This window comes from Pteropus alecto, unplaced genomic scaffold (genome assembly GCF_000325575.1).
Source record: "Pteropus alecto unplaced genomic scaffold, ASM32557v1 scaffold78, whole genome shotgun sequence".
NCBI lineage: Eukaryota > Metazoa > Chordata > Mammalia > Chiroptera > Pteropodidae > Pteropus > Pteropus alecto.
In genome coordinates this window covers 17,700,466-17,720,926 of record NW_006443124.1, presented here as the reverse complement: position 1 = coordinate 17,720,926, position 20,461 = coordinate 17,700,466, and the positions used below count along the sequence as shown (strand labels likewise).

The following is a 20,461-nucleotide window of genomic DNA, read 5'->3' as shown; positions in this document are numbered from 1 at the left end:
GATAAAAAAAAAAAAGCTTATTCTAATCAGTTATCAGGAGCTAGCCTGGAGCAAGGTATTTTAAGAAGCCGCAAGTGTTGGCTCGTCACCAAGAAAATAATTACATGCAAAAATATAAATTGAAATGTGTGTACGTGTTGCCTCTAAGGCCATCAACTGGTCCTCAGCTGCTTTTCAGCCCAGCAAGCCTGGGAGAACACTGCTGTCCTCGAGCAGGGTGGCTGAGCATGCAGGAAAAGCCACTGAGTCTTATCAAGCTTAGAAACAAGTTACAAAAGACAGTTTGCCCATTTCGTAGTTTGGGAACAATTTTATTTTCCTTAGCACTAAGGATTATCCATGAAACTTGCTGACAAGGCACCAGAAAGTTAGCTCATCTATGAAAGTTAGCTCATCTAGGTGTGAATCTAATATATTCGAGAACACTGCCTTTTTGTCCTTAGTGAGAAAGCAAACCAATTTCATGGTTCTCCCTTGCAGTACTTTAGCCTGTAGCTCCATCTCCAGTCCCTCCCATGAAAGTAAGATGCTGGAAATCTCACCTCTAGTGTTTCAGCCCTTGGGTGTTTAATTCCCCGGGTCTAAAGCCACATCCTGCAACATCATACTCTGGTCATTCCAAAGGCAGCTTCACACACACCAACCCAGTAAAGTTTTTAACACTGTTCCCACTTTCACCAAGACCTAGGAGTTCGATGGAGAGGGTGATGGGTCTGGGCCCTGGGCATGGCCAAAGACGTGCAGGCGTTATGTTCCCACAGAGGCTGGCTCTCCTGCTCATGCGAAGTAGCTCCTAGCTCAACAAGGCCACCAGGGTCAATAAACATGAGTCCTGAGCTGACCTGGAGTTTGTGACTTCAAGAAAGTCCCTCCATCTTTCTGGACCTTCACTTCCTCATCTATAAACTAAGTGGGTTTTCTCAATATTGCCTTAAGGCTGTGACATTTCCTTTTTTTTATGAATTAAGCATCTTTGATGTGGTAGGCACCAGGGGCACAGCAGCAAACAAAACACACCAAAAAAATTTGTTTTTCATTTTTAAAGCCCTGACCTTATTCTATAGGTGGGAATTTCAGTAATGGAATTAAATTTGTCCATAAGTAAAGCAGTAGGTGGTGGTAAGTGCCATAAAAATGCACAGAGTGGAAGGGAAAGGAGCACAGGAAGGTGGGGTTTTCAGTGGGGAGGCCAGGGAAGGCCTTGCTAATGGCACCTGGGCACAGACATACCTTAAGGAGGTAACCCCAAAGTCAGCCAGAAGGAGTAGAGCAGAGAGGAAGTGACTCAGGAGGGCTTGGGCTTCCATCAGATCTCAGCTAGGCCAACAGGAGTTGTTCCCGGTGCCTGAACCTATGACAAAATCTGCTTGTCCCCACTGCCTTGGCTGCTAATCAAACTTAACTGTTTAAAAATCTTGGAGCCTCTCCTGACGTTATTGCTGCTTCTGGTAACTCTGGCAGGCTCCGAGGATAAAGAAACCAAATGCCCCTCTGTAAACTTAAGCTGGGACCAGAAGGTCTCCTTGGTAGGGTTGTCCCCTCTAACCGGAAAAGCGTCTGAGAAGGCTGCACACCTGCCTCTGCCACGTCTTCTCTGTGCCTCTTTGTAGGTGCACAGCACCCACCGCCCCCTCTCGGACCTCTCCGGCCTTCCCAGCTAGACAGATGGGAGGTCCAAAGGTGAAAAGGGCGGCCACGGTAGGACAAGAGTAAGCCACGGGCAGTCGATGGCAAGGTGAGCAATGTGGTTGGTGTGCGCTGGGACTCAGTGAGGGGAGGTTATGGGGTAGCCTGGGCCAGGGCTGGGGCTCCGGCCACTCCTTGGAGGTCAGGTAGGCAGTAGTCGGTGGACATGGGGGGGTTGGGCGGTGTCCTGGGTGGCAGGAGTCTGGGCATAGATGGGTGTCTATGGAAACTGCAGGAGCAGCTCAGGTGAGGCTAAGTATGAAAGGATAGGGGTTGGAGGCTGGGATGAAGGGAGTCTGGGGTGGGGTGGGGTGGGGACTGGGCAGATTTTGCATCTCTCCATGCATGTCCCCACATATCCATCAATGAAGGTGTTCCTACAGGGCCCTGTAGAGAAGGGAAGTGGAGAGCCAGCCCCAGGATAAAGCTACTCCAGACTTACTGCAGCCCTGTGGCTCCCCATGGAAGCCTGGCCCACTGTCACTGCGATTCCACACCAAGGTCTCACCCTCCCTGCCTGGCCTACAGGGCAGGGTCTGGTAGACAGGCACATGGGACAGGCACCTGGAAGAGGCTCTGGCACCACTCTGTTTGGACCAACCTCATCCAGGAATGCGCCAGGGCTGGGCACCCCGTGGAAGACCAGCATCCAGCCCGGCTCTGGGCTCCTGGTCTAGGGTGATGTCTGTCATGCCACATCTCTCAGATTCTAAATCTTGCTATTTCCTTTTTTTAATTTTTTATTTACTTTTTAATATTCGTTTTAATGGGAAAACAATAGACCCTGTTGACCATGAAGCCTTGGCAAAGAGACCCTGGAGCCCCCTTGTCTCCTCTCCTTTCCCAGCTTTCTGGATACTGAGACTTTTCAACCTGTTAAGTTTTCAGTCCTTGTGACAGTTAATTTTACGTGTCAGCTGAGCCAGGCCACAGTGCCTAGCTATTTGGTCAAATATCAGTCCAGTAGTTGCTGGGAAGGTTTATTTTTTTAGGCAAGATTAACAGTTAACTCAGTAGACTTTGAATAAAGCAGATTACTCTCCACAGTGTGTGTTGGCCTCACCCAATCAGCTGAAGGCCTTAGGAGTGAAGACTGAAGTCACCCAGGAAGAAGGCCTCCGCCTCCAGCAGCCTTGGTGTGTATATGCATCCCTTCTGTTTCTGTTTCTCAGCAGAGCCTTGACTAACACACTCTTGAGTTGCTTTTCTAGTCAGGTACATGTCATTCAGCCATCAGAGCAGCGACTTAAGTCCATCTAGGTTTGGAAATTAGAAGTCAGTTTATAGCCAACATGTACATTCAAATGCTTGATTGAGAAACATATACTCAAAGTCTTGGTGCTGAGGCCTCTGGGGGGGCCCTGGGTAACATCCCCCTCTACCCACATGGTCTCACGTTACCTGCACAGACCGGCCTGGGTAAGGACAGTCCCTGGGGCACTTGTCTTTGTTGCTCTGATTTTAAACTCCATGGGGCTTAGGGAACCCTTGGCACAGGGACCAGCATGTAATAGTCACGCAAACAGAATTAAAAGATGCCATCTCTGTAGCACAAGGCCAGCCTGTGTCTCTTTCTTCACAGCCACTGAATTTCTGCCTGGTACAGTATCTGGGATTTTTGTGCCTAGATGAACCTCAATTTCAGGGACTTGTTCTAGAGATCCAAGAGCACACAAGGTTTTCCTGCAATAGCATTCCTTCTGGGACCTTCCCTTTTCCTTTCTTCTTTGTTGGGAATTAATGAGAAATATATATATTGGTCTCAGCCCTCCCATTCCTGGCACAGGGCTCCTAAGTCCCTTGCAATATCCTGGGTTTTTGGAGCTTCTGACACTGAGCTCCTAGATTGCTTGAAATATCCCAAGTGATAGGAACATCTTTTATTCCAATGAAGGACCCTGGTGGGCTCCTGGATGAGGGCTGGTCACCAGAAAGACCAGCCATAAGTAGAAGCCTGGAACTTTTGGCCCCACTCCCAGCCTCCTGAGAGGGGAGGGGGCCAGAAATGGAGTTAGTGACTGATCACACACACGTGAGGAAGCCTCCATAAATCCCAGCAGTAAAGTGTCCAGAGGCTTCTGGGCTTGTGAACACACCTACATGTCAGGAGGGTGACACACCCCAACCCCATGAGGACAGAAGGTTTGGCTCTGGGAACCCTGAGACTCACCTTCATCTAGCTGTTCACCTGCATCCTGTATCACGTCCTTCATTACATGATAACCCAGTAAATGTGTTTCCCTGAGCTGCATGCGCTGTTCTAGCAAAAGATGGAAGCTAAAGAAGGGGTCATGGGACTCTGACTTGCAGCTAGTCAGAAGCTGAGCCCTGCTCCTTGCAATTGGCCTCTGAAGTAGGGGTGTTCACGTGAGACTGAGATCTGTGCCAACTCTGGTTCGTGTCAGAATGAACTGAACTGTAGGACACCCTGTTGGTGGCACAGGGAATCACTTGGTGACATCTGGTGTCAGCAGTGCTCAGTGTGGCAGTTGTGAGAGTGAAGGAGGCTCCCCTGCCATTCATTGCGCTCACTTACTGCAGCTCTGGTTCATCCTGCAGATCCAGGTGCTCAGGGAATGCTCGCCATTTCCTTAGTGCTAGCTCTGTTCCAGTAATTTGCGGTCACTTTTCCTGTTTTCACTCTCACACCTGCTGGTGGTGGTGAGTAGCAACAGTGAAACCCCCTCTGAGTAATGGATCTTTCAAGACATATATATAAATAAAAGACAATGTTGGTGTCCTCCCAAAATGTTAGTCTGTTAAAAACTACCATCACCCTGAGGTTAGTCTGTTAAAAACTAACCTCAGGGTGATGGTAGAGGGGGCCTTGGTAGGAGATTAGATCATGAAGTCAGGACCTCAGGAATGGAGTTCGTGCCTTACAAAAAAGACTTCACAGAGAGTCCTCACCTCTTGCCCTACATGAAGACACAGCGAGAATGTCCTAAAAAATAGCTCTCATCAGAACCCGACCATGCCTGATCTTGGGCTTCCTGCCTCCAAAACTATGAAAAATAAATGTTTACAAGCCTCCCAATCTGTGGTGCTCTTTTCGCAGCCCAAATGGACCAAGACAATATTTCTCAACTGGTATATATATCTTAATGTATATATTTTTATATATTCACAAGATATATTTTATATATAAACTATATATGTAAATTCTCTGTATAAATTCTCTATGTAAAAATTCTCTTCATATATGTGTAAATTCTAATTCTCTAATTTATCTGCACATAAATTCTCTCTATATAAATTTTCCATATATACAAAAACTCTCCCCATGTAATATATATGTATGCATATATAAATCTCTCCATATATATAATATATATAAAATCTAATTCTATATACAAAAATTCTCTACAATAAATTCTATATGTATTCTCTTTATACATAAATTACATACAGAAAGATTTTCTCCATATAGGATTAGATATAGATATAGATTCCATATCTCGGGTGGGAATGGAGATACCTGCTCTGTTTATGGTTAAGTTGAGCAGGCGATGGACTCACACCCAAACACACAGGGCTTCCTGCTGTTGCAGGGAAGAGCAGATGGCTCGCTCTACAGAAGGCAGGTCACCTGAACACGTGAGCCTGCCTCAGGCAGGTCCTTAAAGAGCCTGGAGTGAGGGCCTTGAGTGAGCAGCAGCCTGAGGACACCTGTCCCTGTGGATGTGGGATGTGAGGGGCCATTTCCCAAGCAGACGCTAATCTGTCTCCAGGAACCAGAGGGCAGCAGACTGCCCTTTGCACAACCCAAACCGGATCCCATTACCCTATGGGCCAGGGGGTAATCTATGACCCCAAAATGAGCCAGCAAGTAGGTTTAAGGGCTCTACCTCAGTCTAATGAAAACATTAGCACAGGATACTCAGCACACGGCCCAAGACAAACCTGGATCTGGCCTGGTCAGGATGAAACCAGAACGGTGGCAATACTGCCACATGGAGAAAGCATGCAGACAGAGACGTTCTCTCCACAAGGTTCTCTCTAACCTCAGGACAACCTCCCAAGTGGTACCAGGATGAACAGTGCTTGGGAAGGGTGTCAGTCATTCACTGATCAGTGTTTATGTCACACCCCCATGTGGAATACAGAGGAATGAATGAATTGCAGAAATGAAACCAGGACTAGGAACACTCTCAGTGAGCTTATGGCATCAGAGAGTGAGGGCAGCCCCAGCAACGTGAGCCACCTCCTGGGGCCAGGCTGGAGGCCCCTTGGTTCCCAAAGCTCCCTCTGAGAGCTCTGCTTGGCTGCACTGTTTATGAGGGGACTGCTGCTTGAGGATAATCAGCTTTATGAGTGTCAGAGCCCTGAAGAGACAAAAGACTACTTCCATCTGTGAGGTTAAGCACTATCACAAACATTCTCATCTCATATCAGTTCTCCTATAAACTCACATCTGACCTAAAGAAACGTTTTGTTCATCCCATAAAAGCCTTTTCTTCTCTCTTCCTTTCCCCCACTAAGTTAGGTACTTAAACCCCAAATTCTAACCACCCCTCTGAGCTACTCACGCCCTCCTGCGTGTATGTGTGTTGCACATGACATAAACTCTACCTTTTATCTTGCTAAAATGTCTTTTGTTGGTTTAGTTCACACACCACCAGTCACTGAACATAACAGGATCAAAGAAACTTTTTCTTTCCCAACAGAGACAAAGGAAATAATAATGTAAGGCTGAGAAGTCCCAAGATCTATCATCAGTGAGCTGAAGACCTAGGAGAGCTGGTAGTGAAAGTTCCAGTCTGAGTCATAGTGCAAGAGAAGCCCAGTGTTTCAGTTCAGAGCAAGTAACACAGAGAGAGTTCTCCCTTCCACTACTTTTTTGTTCCAGGCAGGCCTTCAACAAATTGGATGAGGCCCACCCAATCTGCTGTACTTGGACCAGGCTGGAGGCCCCTTGGTTCCCAAAGCTCCCTCTGAGAGCTCTGCTTGGCTGCAGTGTTTATGAGTTAAATCTTCATATGTAAAAATTCTCTTCATATATGTGTAAATTCTAATTCTCTAATTTATCTGCACATAAATTCTCTCTATATAAATTTTCCATATATACAAAAACTCTCCCCATGTAATATATATGTATGCATATATAAATCTCTCCATATATATAATATATATAAAATCTAATTCTATATACAAAAATTCTCTACAATAAATTCTATATGTATTCTCTTTATACATAAATTACATACAGAAAGATTTTCTCCATATAGGATTAGATATAGATATAGATTCCATATCTCGGGTGGGAATGGAGATACCTGCTCTGTTTATGGTTAAGTTGAGCAGGCGATGGACTCACACCCAAACACACAGGGCTTCCTGCTGTTGCAGGGAAGAGCAGATGGCTCGCTCTACAGAAGGCAGGTCACCTGAACACGTGAGCCTGCCTCAGGCAGGTCCTTAAAGAGCCTGGAGTGAGGGCCTTGAGTGAGCAGCAGCCTGAGGACACCTGTCCCTGTGGATGTGGGATGTGAGGGGCCATTTCCCAAGCAGACGCTAATCTGTCTCCAGGAACCAGAGGGCAGCAGACTGCCCTTTGCACAACCCAAACCGGATCCCATTACCCTATGGGCCAGGGGGTAATCTATGACCCCAAAATGAGCCAGCAAGTAGGTTTAAGGGCTCTACCTCAGTCTAATGAAAACATTAGCACAGGATACTCAGCACACGGCCCAAGACAAACCTGGATCTGGCCTGGTCAGGATGAAACCAGAACGGTGGCAATACTGCCACATGGAGAAAGCATGCAGACAGAGACGTTCTCTCCACAAGGTTCTCTCTAACCTCAGGACAACCTCCCAAGTGGTACCAGGATGAACAGTGCTTGGGAAGGGTGTCAGTCATTCACTGATCAGTGTTTATGTCACACCCCCATGTGGAATACAGAGGAATGAATGAATTGCAGAAATGAAACCAGGACTAGGAACACTCTCAGTGAGCTTATGGCATCAGAGAGTGAGGGCAGCCCCAGCAACGTGAGCCACCTCCTGGGGCCAGGCTGGAGGCCCCTTGGTTCCCAAAGCTCCCTCTGAGAGCTCTGCTTGGCTGCACTGTTTATGAGGGGACTGCTGCTTGAGGATAATCAGCTTTATGAGTGTCAGAGCCCTGAAGAGACAAAAAGACTACTCCATCTGTGAGGTTAAGCACTATCACAAACATTCTCATCTCATATCAGTTCTCCTATAAACTCACATCTGACCTAAAGAAACGTTTTGTTCATCCCATAAAAGCCTTTTCTTCTCTCTTCCTTTCCCCCACTAAGTTAGGTACTTAAACCCCAAATTCTAACCACCCCTCTGAGCTACTCACGCCCTCCTGCGTGTATGTGTGTTGCACATGACATAAACTCTACCTTTTATCTTGCTAAAATGTCTTTTGTTGGTTTAGTTCACACACCACCAGTCACTGAACATAACAGGATCAAAGAAACTTTTTCTTTCCCAACAGAGACAAAGGAAATAATAATGTAAGGCTGAGAAGTCCCAAGATCTATCATCAGTGAGCTGAAGACCTAGGAGAGCTGGTAGTGAAAGTTCCAGTCTGAGTCATAGTGCAAGAGAAGCCCAGTGTTTCAGTTCAGAGCAAGTAACACAGAGAGAGTTCTCCCTTCCACTACTTTTTTGTTCCAGGCAGGCCTTCAACAAATTGGATGAGGCCCACCCAATCTGCTGTACTTGGACCAGGCTGGAGGCCCCTTGGTTCCCAAAGCTCCCTCTGAGAGCTCTGCTTGGCTGCAGTGTTTATGAGTTAAATCTTCATCTCATCCAGAAGCACTCTCACAAACACACCCAGAATAGTGTTTGACTATATGTGGGCTCCCCATGGCCCAGTCAAATGGACATACAACATTAACCCTCAGAGAAGGTCAGGTGCTCAGCTCCTGGGACACAGCACATTTCTTACCCAGTCTCAACACCACTCAATTCTATTTCCATGTTGCCTCTGGGATGCTCCACATGCCCAATGCAAATTTAACCATCCCTCCCTTTGTTCTTTTGTTCCTCCATCACTTCCAGAAAATGTACTCATGTATTCAATAAAGGTTTGTTCATCACTGTGTGTCTTACTCCGTTAGGGCACAATAACAAAAGTACCATGGATGGGAGGCTTATAAACAACAGACAAGTATTTCTCACAGTTCTGGAGGCTGGAAGTCCAAAGTCAAGGTGCCAGCAGCTTCAGTGTCTAGTGAGAAACCGCTTCTTGGTTCATGAATGACATCTTCTGTCAGTGCCCTCACATGACAGAAAGGACAAGGGTGCTTTCTGGGGTCTCATTTATAAAGGCACTAATCCCATTCCTGGGGCTCCACCCTCAAGGCCTAATCACCTCTCGAAAACTCCCTCATAATCATAGTGAGGATTAGGATTCAGCATATGAATTTTGGTGACACAAATATTCAGACCACAGCACCAGGTTAGGCACCAGGGATAAAGGAGTGAATAATAAAGACAGAGCTCCTGCCTTCAATGAGCTCACAGTGGTGATGAAATGCAGCTCTCCCTCCCACAAGTATTTATCGGCCCCAATGGCACACCAAGCTCTGTCCTAGGAGGGACTCCAGGGGAGACACAGTGTCCCTGCTCTCATAGGTCTCACTTTCCAGCAGGAGTCAAGCAAAAGACACGGAAATAATGAGCAAGACAACAAAGGCACAAGTAACTGCTGTGTGGAGAACTGGTCTAACGGGAGTCATAAAGGGGCCTTGGATGCTCAGAAACACAAGCAAAGCTCTACAGTCAGGAGCAGGCAGCAACCCACAATATGACAACTGCACAAAGATGATTTTGAGCTGAAGACATTGAAAAAGCTGCAAATGCAACACATCCTGATAGCTCCTTTTCTTCCTGAAAACAGGAGGTGAAACTCCCGTGTAAGAGATAACTGCTCTGCACCCACAGAAAAGAAATGTTCTTTTCATCAAGTATGGGAGATAAAGATAGAAGAGGATTAAGTCCAGACACACCTTGGTAACATAATTCTTATCTTCCTTTAGCCTCCACATGTGTTTTAGTTACTTTTCAACAACGGCCTCTCTTTATTCAAACTTCTATAAAAGCATTTTGGTTTCGACAGTTCTGTGGGTCTTCATTTCCTTATGAGGGCCCCATGTTTGTGTAAAAATCTATGTGCTTTCCTCTTGTTAATCTGTCTTCTGCTGATTTAACTCTCAGGCTCAGCCAGAAACCCTAAGAGGACAGAGTTAAGAATCTGTCCCTCTCTACACATTCAAAAACATTGTAATAAGTACAAGAAGCCAGAAACAAAAGGCCACACTGTGTATGAATCCCATTTATACAAATGTCCACAACAAACAAATCCATAGAGACAGAAAGCAGATTATTGGCTGCCTGGAGCTTGGGGAGGAGCAATGGGGTGTGACTATTAATGGGTTCAGGGTCATCTTTTGGGGTGATGAAAATGTTTTGGAATGAGATAGAAGTGGTATTGTACAACATTACAAGTGTGCTAAATACCACTGATATGTTCAATTTTTAAATGGTTAACTTTATGTTACATGAATTACAGCTCAATTAAAAGACACACACACACACACACACACACACACACACACACATACACACACGTGCGCACACACTATGGCAATCCCATACTCCAGAGACTAGCTTGGGGACATTTACAAAGGTGTCACTTCATAGTGCTCTTGGAAAGTGTAAATATTTACAAAAGCATTCTAGAAGCAGAGACCTACAAATTACATGGAAGGCGGTGTTAGTTATTCTAGGATGAAGACAAATGCAGAATACAAAACCAGGAACAGTGGCAGTTAGGTTAAAAAAAAAAAAAACCATGCAGAAAAAATATTGAGCAACTATTAAAAGGAAGGGGGAAAAAAAAAAAAGATTAGCCAAAACCTACCCGCACAGGACAGTCTGACTGCCTACAATTGAGACATAGCCAGGTCAACATAAACCTCTCAGAAAGTTCTGGGTCCAGGTACTACCCACCGGGTGCGGAAGGGGCATCTGGCCAGAGAGCAGGAGCAGCTGAAGCATTAGGGGCCCAGGAAATCTGTAGGAAGCAGGAGGAACGAGGCCTAGAACTCTTCGTTCTTTTTAAAGTCAGCTTTTTAACAGGCTTGAGAGCTGCCCCAACGCCCCCGCCCTGAGCGAACTCCCAGCACCAGCTAACAGGCTCCTACAGACTCTCAGCCTCTGTCCAAATTCAGGACCTCCCAACACAGGTCACAAGTCAGGGGGAAATCCCAGAAGAGCTTGGACCTTACGTGACAGGGAATCTAGTTCAGCAGTACAAAGGGTCACCTGGACAGCAGTTTCTGTGCCCTGCCAAAAGTAGTTGTGTCCCTTCTGCACAAAAAATGATCCCAGAAGCTCATGCATTTTCTGTCCTGACCTTTGTCTGTCCTTGCTTTGCCTACCTCCCCCCAATGGGGCCCACTGACTCTGTGGGATCTTACCTCTGGGGTCACTGGTGTCAGACTTCCTTCAGACCACAGTCAGGTCTGCCTCTTTAGGGTTCTCCACTATGTGGTTTACAACACGATGTGGGGATAAAAGGCCTAAGGGAAGAAATGGTTTTCCTCAACTCTCCTGGGGTCTGGGTCTGAAAATTAAACTGTCAGATTAACAAGAAAAAGCCTGCAAAGTTACTTAAGGTTTACGGGACTCATGAGGAGATGCAGACCCAGAGTCAGGCCTGAGTATTTGCAGAGTGGGCAGTCATGGAGGGCTGTGACAGGTCAAGTGTGAGATAGAATGGTGAACGGGGAACTTAGTGAGGCCTGGTAGGACTCTCCTTGGCGTCCTTTTTGCGTTCACACCTAACGGTGCTCCTTTCTCTGGGTGTAGGATCGGCACCTCTCACTTAACGGTTCAGACCCTGTTTCAGGGGAGGCCAGGTAGGGGGAGGTCAGTGACCTTCCTGCTTCTGGCGTTTCCTCAAACTCCTTCGGCTTAAGGTATTCAATATACCAACGTGCTATTTGGGGGTAGTGTGTGCTGAACCCCACCAGGAGCTAATAGAATTTATATTCTAGATGGGGGCATTACAAGCATCGACAGGAAAAGCCTATGTGAACCAGTAGGAAGGGGAAGCCTGGCAAAATCAGGAACTGCCCGAAGTTGACAGACGGACCCAGGTCACCAAAGGCATCCTGTGGGCAGGAGCCGAAGCACCTCTCAGCAGTCCATTCTTACCGCTGATACCATATGCCCATCCGTGTCCACGACCTCCCACTGAAATATTGCATAGGACAACTTTCCGCCCTGGCCCGGGGCCAGAGTGTCTGCTGTGCGCCAACAGTGATGCGTATATTGTTCCTAATTAAGAACCAATGCCATTGCCACCTCATGTGCCAACTGTATCTCACTACCTGGCCTCAGTTGCACAGAGACAAGTAGGAGAGAAAGAGGGAGGGAGAGAGGAGAGACATATCAGCAGTTCTCCTGGTCGTGTTTGTAGCCCTGAATCTTTGGTGTTGCAGCAGCATGGCTTGGGTATTAGGAAGGACTCCGCCATGTGCGATGCTCACCCAGCCCAGAGCTTGTCGAGCTCCTCGTACTTGCAGATGGCCAGCTGTAGGTGGCGCAGGATGATAGCATTTTCTGGTGGACGCTCACTCAGCGGGGATGCTTACAATAGCCAAACTCCCGAGCCCAGGACCAGCAGGAAAAAAAGCCGGCCTTTATAGTCCGGGAGGGCACTGCTGCGTGCTGCGTCCACCAATAGGATAAAGGCGCTGTGCAGCCAGGAGCCCTATTGGTTGCTCCAAGGCGATGAGCCTTGCCGCTTCTCCAATCAGACAAGACTTGTTAAGTCACCTCATTTGCATAGGGCCAAGGTGTCCCAGCGCTGAGTGCTGTCATCAAGCGTGTTCAAACGCAGGTCTTTAGAAATGACTGTCCCTGAGGACGGAAAGCTGCACGAGTGGCTCTGTTGGGCCACACTACTCAGGTCCCCATTCATGCTTGGTTTCCTGCGATACTGGTGGCCCACTCGGTGCTCTCTTGGGACTGCAACCAGGGAGGAGCCTCCAGGGTCTTCATCAAGTAAACATTAAGCCCAAGACAGCTGGACTCGCCCACGAGTGTCACCTTACTATCAGGCACCTGCCAGGCGCTGCCTCGGGCTCTCTGCAGAGGCACGGTCAGCCTTGTGCTCTGCCAAGCAGCGGGCAAAGAGCTAAGGAATAGCCCGCAGCCCTCTGGGTCTCAGGAGGTGTAGTGGAGTTTGGATCCTGGCCATGAGACTAGGCTTTAAAAGGAATTAAGTCTGCGGGCGAAGGCAACGAGGGGGGTGGCCTGTGCACAGGGAGACACACCATTTTTTGGTCACAGAACGAATTTGGTGGCTGAACCAAGGTGTGGGGGGACTGAGAACTTTTACAAGAGAACAATCTTGTCTCTTGACAAACAGGAAACGTGAAATCTTGATTATCTATGACCAACGTGTACCATTTCCCGGTTTTTCTTTAAATCTGCCCACTCTAATTTATGCAAAACGGAAGTAGAGATTGATACTGTCCTGTGACAGTTTAATTCTGACCGGTTGAGTTACTACTCAATCGGGTTGTATTGATGGCAACGTTTTAACTGATGCATCTTCATTGCTAAGTGGCTTTATAAATACTTGTAGAAGTTGCTCACTACCACATTCGTCTTCAGAAACGGAGTTTTAATAAACCCAAGAAGCCCAAAACATTATGAAGAAAAAAGGAACTCAGGGTCTTTGTGTCATTTAAATCACCAGTCTCTACACTGAGTAGGTATCCCGCTAGGAAATGAGGCAGTCTGGTCGAGAACTCGATCTGATGGTGGGGCTGGTGGAGCTCCCGCCCTGTGGGGTTTTCTCAGTGCAACCCTCCTCCCCTCTGCCCCGGTGACCCTGTGGAACCTCCCTGCCCCAGTCTTCCCAGCTGCCTCATCAATCAAAGGCCCCTGCCCCCTCCCTGGGCCCAGCCATCCCCTAGGAAACACTGGTGGCACAGAGGCCCGTCTTCAAACTACCAGACAAAGCAGAGGCTTCCACCCCCTGCACACCTGCGTGCGCAGGGGAAGCCCAGGGCAGAGGCCTCCAGGCAACTGCTGCTGATGCTCCTGCACCGGAGGAAGGAAAAGATCGGGTGGGAGGGAGAAGGGTCCTGAGAAGAAGAAAGCGCACCTGCAATCCGAATGAGGTCACGAGGCCAGGGAGACCCGCTGAGATCCAATAAGGGTGCTTGCGCCTTAGAGGGAGGCCAGCCTTCTTGGTCAATTGTAGCATCCCAACTGTTTCCAGGACGCTCACTGCCTTAACGTTCCAAACCTAAGGCCCTTCTCACACTCCACACACAGCTTATTCAATAGGGAGGTAGTTACAGGACTAGTTAACCACTAATTACATAAAATCCAAAGTGATTTAAGCACCCTGGAGCCCAAATTCCTTCCCTAAGGCAAGTCCCAATTGAAGACAGCCCCAGGACGATCCAGTCATCTCCCTTCCCCTTCCACATCGTCTTTCCTGTGTCTCCTTGGTTCTCTCCGTTTTGTTATCCCATTCAAAACTCCGCTACCCACACACACTCTAGGCAACAAACAGGCTCCATTTGTCAGTTTGAAGTATTCTTGCAACTGTGAATTGCTACATATGCATGCATTTTAATTTTAGGTAAATGGTGCCGTTTCATGCTTTCTTGCTTTCATGTCTCAGCAGTGCCCTCAGCACCAAGCCCCACCCCCGGCTCCATGTTGCCCTAAGTCCAGCTCCTGTGCCCCAACACTGGGCATTCTCCAAGACCTCTAACCCCCACTTGACCTCCTACTTTCCCCACTGAGGGGCACCAGCACTCCCAGCCCCACACTCACGCTTCAACAATGGCATACACCCACATGCGTCCCTGGGAATGCCCAGGAGTGGGCTCCTCTGGTACCTGGTCATTATGCCCCACGATGGATGACATCTGGCAGTCAGGGCTGCAGCACCCAGGAGGCACAGGGCGGGAGTGGTGAGGGAGGCAGCTCTCCCACCTCCAGGGATACAACCGTCATTCTGTGGGCCTGTTTCCCTTGTCACCAAAAACTAAGGCATCTAACCCTTTCCCTGGGCTTCCGGCTCCTCTCCTCACCTGTTTGTCAGCCCCTTCAATCCAGCTGCCGTGGGCTCTTCCTGATGTGCAGGCATTCCTAAAGTCTCAGTAAAAGCCACCACAATTATCTTCTGTTGCTCAGTCCTTCTGTTACTCTGGTCCTGGGTCACTTCGTTGAGCAGAAGAGGCATTTTTTTTTTTAATAAGGCAGACCACCTCATCTATGGGAACCACCCCAAGTACCAGGTGACTCAGCCTGACCATGGTGGCAATAAAGCAATGGCAGAGTTCTAGTCAAACTGCTGTGGGTCTCATGTTCCACGACCCTACTTCCACAGGGCAGGGCAATTCTGGGGTGACACCCTACCATAAATGGCCAGAAGGTGAGCATCAGTCCGCAGGTCTGCGGTGACCTGCCTGACATTCCCTGAAAGTCACACCCTCGCCTCTAGGACAAGACTGCAGCTCGGCCTCCCTGGCATTGTGCTGTCTTGGGCTTGCATATCTGGTCAGGGCAGACTGTGTGCACATTTTGTGACAGGACCAGTCCCACCGCACAGCTCCCAGTGCTGACAGCCCCCACAGTCACCTTTCTACTTTCTCACTAGTGGGGACCAGGTCACTGACAATCTCTTGACACTGCAAACAAGATTTGGTAACCATCCTGTGCTCACTACCCAGAAATGGAACAGCCGTTATTTGCAGGGTAACCAGGCACACAGTGTAGTCGGTGCTCTGCCTGGTAGGAGAGTGCCTGGAGCATGGGCCACACTGGGGGGCCTGACCATGCAATGTGGTGTAGGGGCTGAGTCATGCACCTGGGTCTCCTGAGGGGCCAGAGGCTGGGTCAGCCACATGGGGAGTCGTCATGCCACTGCAATAGACCCAATAGAAGCTCTGGACACAAAGGCTGGGGGAGCTCTCCTTCAGGCGGGCCAGGTTCCACAAGCATGGTCACTCGCCGACACTGGGAAAGCACACTATCCTGACTCCACAGGGAGGAGACAAAAGCAGCTCCTGCTTTCCTACTCTTTCTGGATTTTGCCTGGTGCACCTCTTCCTTTGGCTGAAATTAACTCATCACTGTCACCGTAAGCAAAAGGCAGGCCCTCGGAGCTCTGGCAGTACGTGTAGCGAATTACCAAGCTCCAGGGGGCTCTGGGAAACCCTGGAACTTGCATATGGTGTCGGAAACAGGGCCAGGCTTGGGGACTGGGCCTATACTCCCACTGGACTGATTCCCACAGTTTGACCCTCTCCCCGAGGGTAGCACCAGGCCACGCCCCACGGGGTCCTCACACTCCCTATCACCCAGGTTTGAGTCCACCGCCCACCAGAGCCAGAGCAGCTCACCAGTGTCTCCACACACAAGTGTCCATTGACAAGGGTGTGAGCAACCCCGAGAATGTGTGAAATAACATCTTACCAGGAGTATGAAACGACCCTTGGCATTTGTCTCTGTTCTCCTTGGACTAAGAATCTGAAATTAAAAGTGGGCCAGAGGTATCAGCTACCGTTACCCTTTCACTGACCTCTGATAACAAGTAGAAAAACTATATCTCGACACTGACCACATGCACCAATGAGTAATCGGCCATCACAAAGCACACTCCACTAACACTCAGGGCTGTGAGGGTACTACCAGGCCTTGTGGAGCCCAAGGCCATCTGTGCTAGAGGCGTTCCCGGTCTACTGGACAAAAGCCAGGTAGCTCCCTTCTGAGGCCTATCACAATGGGGATGGGGCCAGAGGATGTCCCTAGTGCTACCCCTTATCTGAGGAGTCAGGATGATTAGGTTCACCAGCCAAAGGGATAACCCTGTCCCTCATTCTGATACATAACCAGGCCGCTTCCCCTCTGTCTGTCACCCTTTCCACAGGCTGTATGAGTGGGATAGACGCCCCAACACCATCAAAAAGAAAGCAAGTCTATGACAGCATCAAGACCTCCCATCCCACTTCCCGTCTCACCACAGCACCAGCACCACAGGGTACCTTCCAGGGCTGCAACCAAGTATCCAACTAAGAGAGGAAGGATAGGCAGATCCCTGGCAGGTGTCTCCACATACGGAGGCAGGCAGCTGGGGCACAAACTGAAAGGAACTGGGCAGCTCCCTGATGTCACTTGATGGAGGTGAGAAATGGAGGGGGGGGGGGCCATCAGAGCCCCTTCCTACCTGCAGAAGCCCCACATCATGGGGCATTAGGTGAGACAGAGGGACTCAAGCAAACTCCCAGTCCCAGGCTCCAAGAGCTCCAGCCCCAAATTCACAGAAATACAGGGCCAGAAGCACCCAAGTCTGACAGGTTCCATCCAGAAATGGCCCGTTGACCACAAAGCCATTCGTTTAGGGCTACTTACAGCCCCAGCAGTATTGAACTTCTATCTGTGCCCACACACTGGGATCTCTTATCTTGTCACTGTGTGACATTTTGTTGCTTGGACTCATCTATAAGATGACACTGGCACTAAGTCATAGGTTTTGCTAACTTCATGTAGTAGAGAAACTATGAAGCAAAGAAAGCCAGGAGCATGACAAGACTAACAGCACAATGCCCTGCTCCTCCACCCCAGGAGAAATGCCCAGATCAGCGAGGGACTGAGGAGGAAGAAGTGAGCATGGCAGGACACACGGGGAAGTGAAGGGGGACAGAGCCTCGAGGTGAGGTGCATGGGGTGCTTACTGCCCAGGCCCACAAGGACCCGGGGGGCCGTTTCTGCTCATAGACCTTGAGCTGTGGGTGATTTGTGGGGGACACACTTGTCTAGGCCTCCAGCAGAAATGACAAGTTGAGCTGCCTGCCCACCCTCCCCATCCAAGCACCCTGGGCCCCCCTTTCCCTTGACACTCACTCTAAATTTAACCTTAACTCCTATGCCTAATGCTCAGGCGGGGGTCTGAGGGCCTCGGTGCAATTAGCCCATTACAGGCATTTAAACAGGGTGGGCACCAGGTCTGGACAACCCAGTCGCTAAGAGCAGTCATGGAGACTCCAGGTAGATTTGACAAGACTCAGTGTCAGTGATAACTTTATGAAGAAACATGATAGGACACAATCTCATTACTGATCCCACCTCCCCCCACTTTAGGACTCCATGGTGAAGCATGTACACCTGGGAAACAGGAACACCCGAGGAAAGAGAAGATAAGACACTGCAGAGGGGACAACCCAAGGTGGCACCTACAGTATGCAGCCCACATCGACACCTAGATGGAGACCCCCCCTGGTCCTGAAGGAGGCAGATGAAGGAGCTGCTGGGGGCTGGGCCAGGGTGGAGCCAGCTTCCTCTGCCAGGGGTCACTGCAGAGAAAGAGAGAAAGGGGAGGGGAGAAAAAAGGAGAAAGGAAGAAGGGAGGGAGAGGAAGAGGGAGGGAGGGAGTGCTGTCCTGGAACCCAGGCAGCCAACACTCCAGTCCTAACAACCAGACATCCCCCAAGGCTGAAGATTCACCACCCCTAGAATCATCACCTAAAATGCTACCCACCAAGAGCTGACTGACCAGCATTCCTGAAGCAAAATGACACCTCTCAGCACAGAGCAGAGAAGAATCAGGGCTCTGGCTCAGGATTAGAGGGAGTGCAAAGAACCCACAGCCTCAAGGTTAGGCAAAGCCTCGGACAGAGGGTTTGAGGAGGACATGCACAACAAGGACCTGATGGCCACCACCCACATGGGGTCCCTGTGTTCCTGGACCCCATGGCCAGCTCCTGCCTGCAGAATGCCAGGACTGGGGCCAGTACTTCAGTATTGAGGTGTAACCCCCACTTACAAAACATCACCTTCAACGTGGAAGCTGGGGAGTCTTATGAATTTTAGCCCCAAAAGGAGGCCGGGCCTGGCCTTAGGCCCTCTCCTAGTAGCTACTCCTGCACCTGCCCTGCAGGGCGGGGTGGGGGCCCACCTGAAGCAGCATGTTGAGGCCCAGGTTGCGGTGTCTCCGCTCAAGGTCCGACAAGGCCTGCAGCAGAGACCTGAACCTCTCCGCAGGGTCAGCATCCTCATCTTCAGGGGACCCCTCCTCCTTCTCTGCCTCCTGCAAGAAGCGCTCCTCCTCCTCTACAAAGAAGGTCCGCAGCTTCTTGTAGTCAGTCAGGGCCTTCTTCCTGCGATCCATCACGTGTCCCTGCAGAACAGGCAGCAGGGAAGGACACCTGTGTCCTCGAGCCACACCCAGGACCCCAGGCCCACACTGACCACCTAGAGTAGGTTTGCTGCAAAGGTCTCAGCTTCCTCCCAAAGCTCTCCAGCCCCTCAGTCATGCGGACCCCAGGCCGACCCCACTTACCTTCCACACAGCAGCGGCAGACTCGGCCTGGCCATGCAGGTCCCGTGCATCATTCAGATCTTTCCTCATGATCTCCACGGACCCCTTGTTCTCCTGGTGATAGACAGTGGTTACCAGGTGGGCAGCCACACCTGAAGGTCTGGGACATGCCCCCCCAATCCAGTCCAGGGAACACTGTACCCCACAGAGTCCACTAACAGTATGACTGTCCAGAAGGCCTCACCCAGAGGTCCTGGCCTGCCAGACTCATGTAAACAGGCTACAGGTACCAGAGAGGGTCTGAGTGACCTCACTAAGCTTGCTGCCAGAGAAAGCCTCATAGAAAAACTCTTGCTAAGAATTCAACCTTGTAACTGAACATGAGAGTTCCCTGTTGTCACTGGAGTTACCGTCACCAACACAGAAATGGAGGTTGGTATCTGCCAAAAGCACAGACACCTCAACTTTTCAGGAGGAACGGCACTAGCAGGGTCACTCTGGGAATCCCAGATAAACCGGCCCGTGGCCCCTTTGGGGTGAACACAGCCACAACCAAGGCCTGCCCAGCACTGGTTGTGCACTGACCAGGTAGGTGGGAGGATCCTCCACCGCACAGGAAGAGCCCATAGCAAAGAAGCGCCCAGCTCCAGTCTGGCTGGTTGTCTATTCTGTCATAAATAAAAACAAGGGCGAGTCCCCGGCTCTTCAGTTGGTGGTGGGTTTCCACCCAGGGTCAGATGCCACATACAGTGCAGGTACGGTACTGGAACTGAGTAGGTGGAGGGAACCCCAGAGGGCTAAGAAGAAATGAGAAAGTAAGAAGATAGAAAGGTTTAAGCACTGCACCCTGGACTACAGAGGAGCTAACAGCCTCATCTGCCAGACTCATGTAAACAGGCTACAGGTACCAGAGAGGGTCTGAGCGACCTCACTAAGCTTGCTGCCAGAGAAAGCCTCATAGAAAAAACTCTTGCTGGGGGCTTCGCCGGGGAGGGTGGAGGCTGCCGCAAGGTGACGTCATGCCCAGAGGAGGGGCAGTGAGGCGCCAGGGGACAAGGCATGGGGGCGGGGCCGGCAGCAGGACGCAGACCGCGTGTGGGAGAGGACAGCCCGCCCAAAGACGGAAAGCTGGGATGAGGGGAGGGCCACAGACGCCTTCCGGGGATGAGGGATTGGGGCACAGTCCGGGGCGGGAGGGGTATGGGAACCGGGTGTTGTCCGAAGGGTGAGGAAAGATATAGGGTGCTGTCTGGAAGAGGATGGGGAAGACAGGCAGCGGGATTTGGAGGCTCAGGGCACCGAAAAGGGACTGGGACTCGGGTCAGGAAGAGGAAGGCAGCGTACAGAAGCGCCGCCCGCGCACACCTTGCCACGCAGCGCCTTTCTCCAGCGGGGCTCCCACTCCGGCGGTTCGGGCCCCGCGGCCATGCGGCAGGCGGCACAC

The 20,461-nt window shown here is 49.9% G+C and overlaps 1 protein-coding gene across 4 annotated transcripts; it reads right to left on the bottom strand.

Annotated features, from left to right (window-relative positions):
- Positions 1 to 290: 290 nt before the first annotated feature.
- On the bottom strand, positions 291 to 20,455 carry RNF187 (ring finger protein 187). Of its 4 annotated transcripts, XM_025040578.1 has the most exons (7): positions 20,383 to 20,455; positions 19,039 to 19,131; positions 18,655 to 18,876; positions 16,176 to 16,229; positions 10,585 to 14,918; positions 4,223 to 4,338; positions 291 to 2,942 (listed from the first exon to the last, which is right to left on the bottom strand). In XM_025040578.1, the coding sequence occupies exons 1-5, from the start codon at positions 20,443 to 20,445 to the stop codon at positions 14,916 to 14,918; spliced, it is 435 nt and encodes a 144-aa protein (XP_024896346.1). In that variant the 5' UTR covers positions 20,446 to 20,455; the 3' UTR covers positions 291 to 2,942; positions 4,223 to 4,338; positions 10,585 to 14,915. The 4 variants fall into 4 exon arrangements, with proteins under 4 accessions (XP_024896346.1, XP_024896347.1, XP_024896345.1 ...); XM_025040579.1 differs by lacking the exons at positions 4,223 to 4,338; positions 10,585 to 14,918; positions 16,176 to 16,229 and having other exon boundaries at positions 2,401 to 2,942; XM_025040577.1 differs by lacking the exons at positions 291 to 2,942; positions 4,223 to 4,338 and having other exon boundaries at positions 9,982 to 16,229.
- Between the last annotated feature and the right edge of the window lie 6 nt (positions 20,456 to 20,461).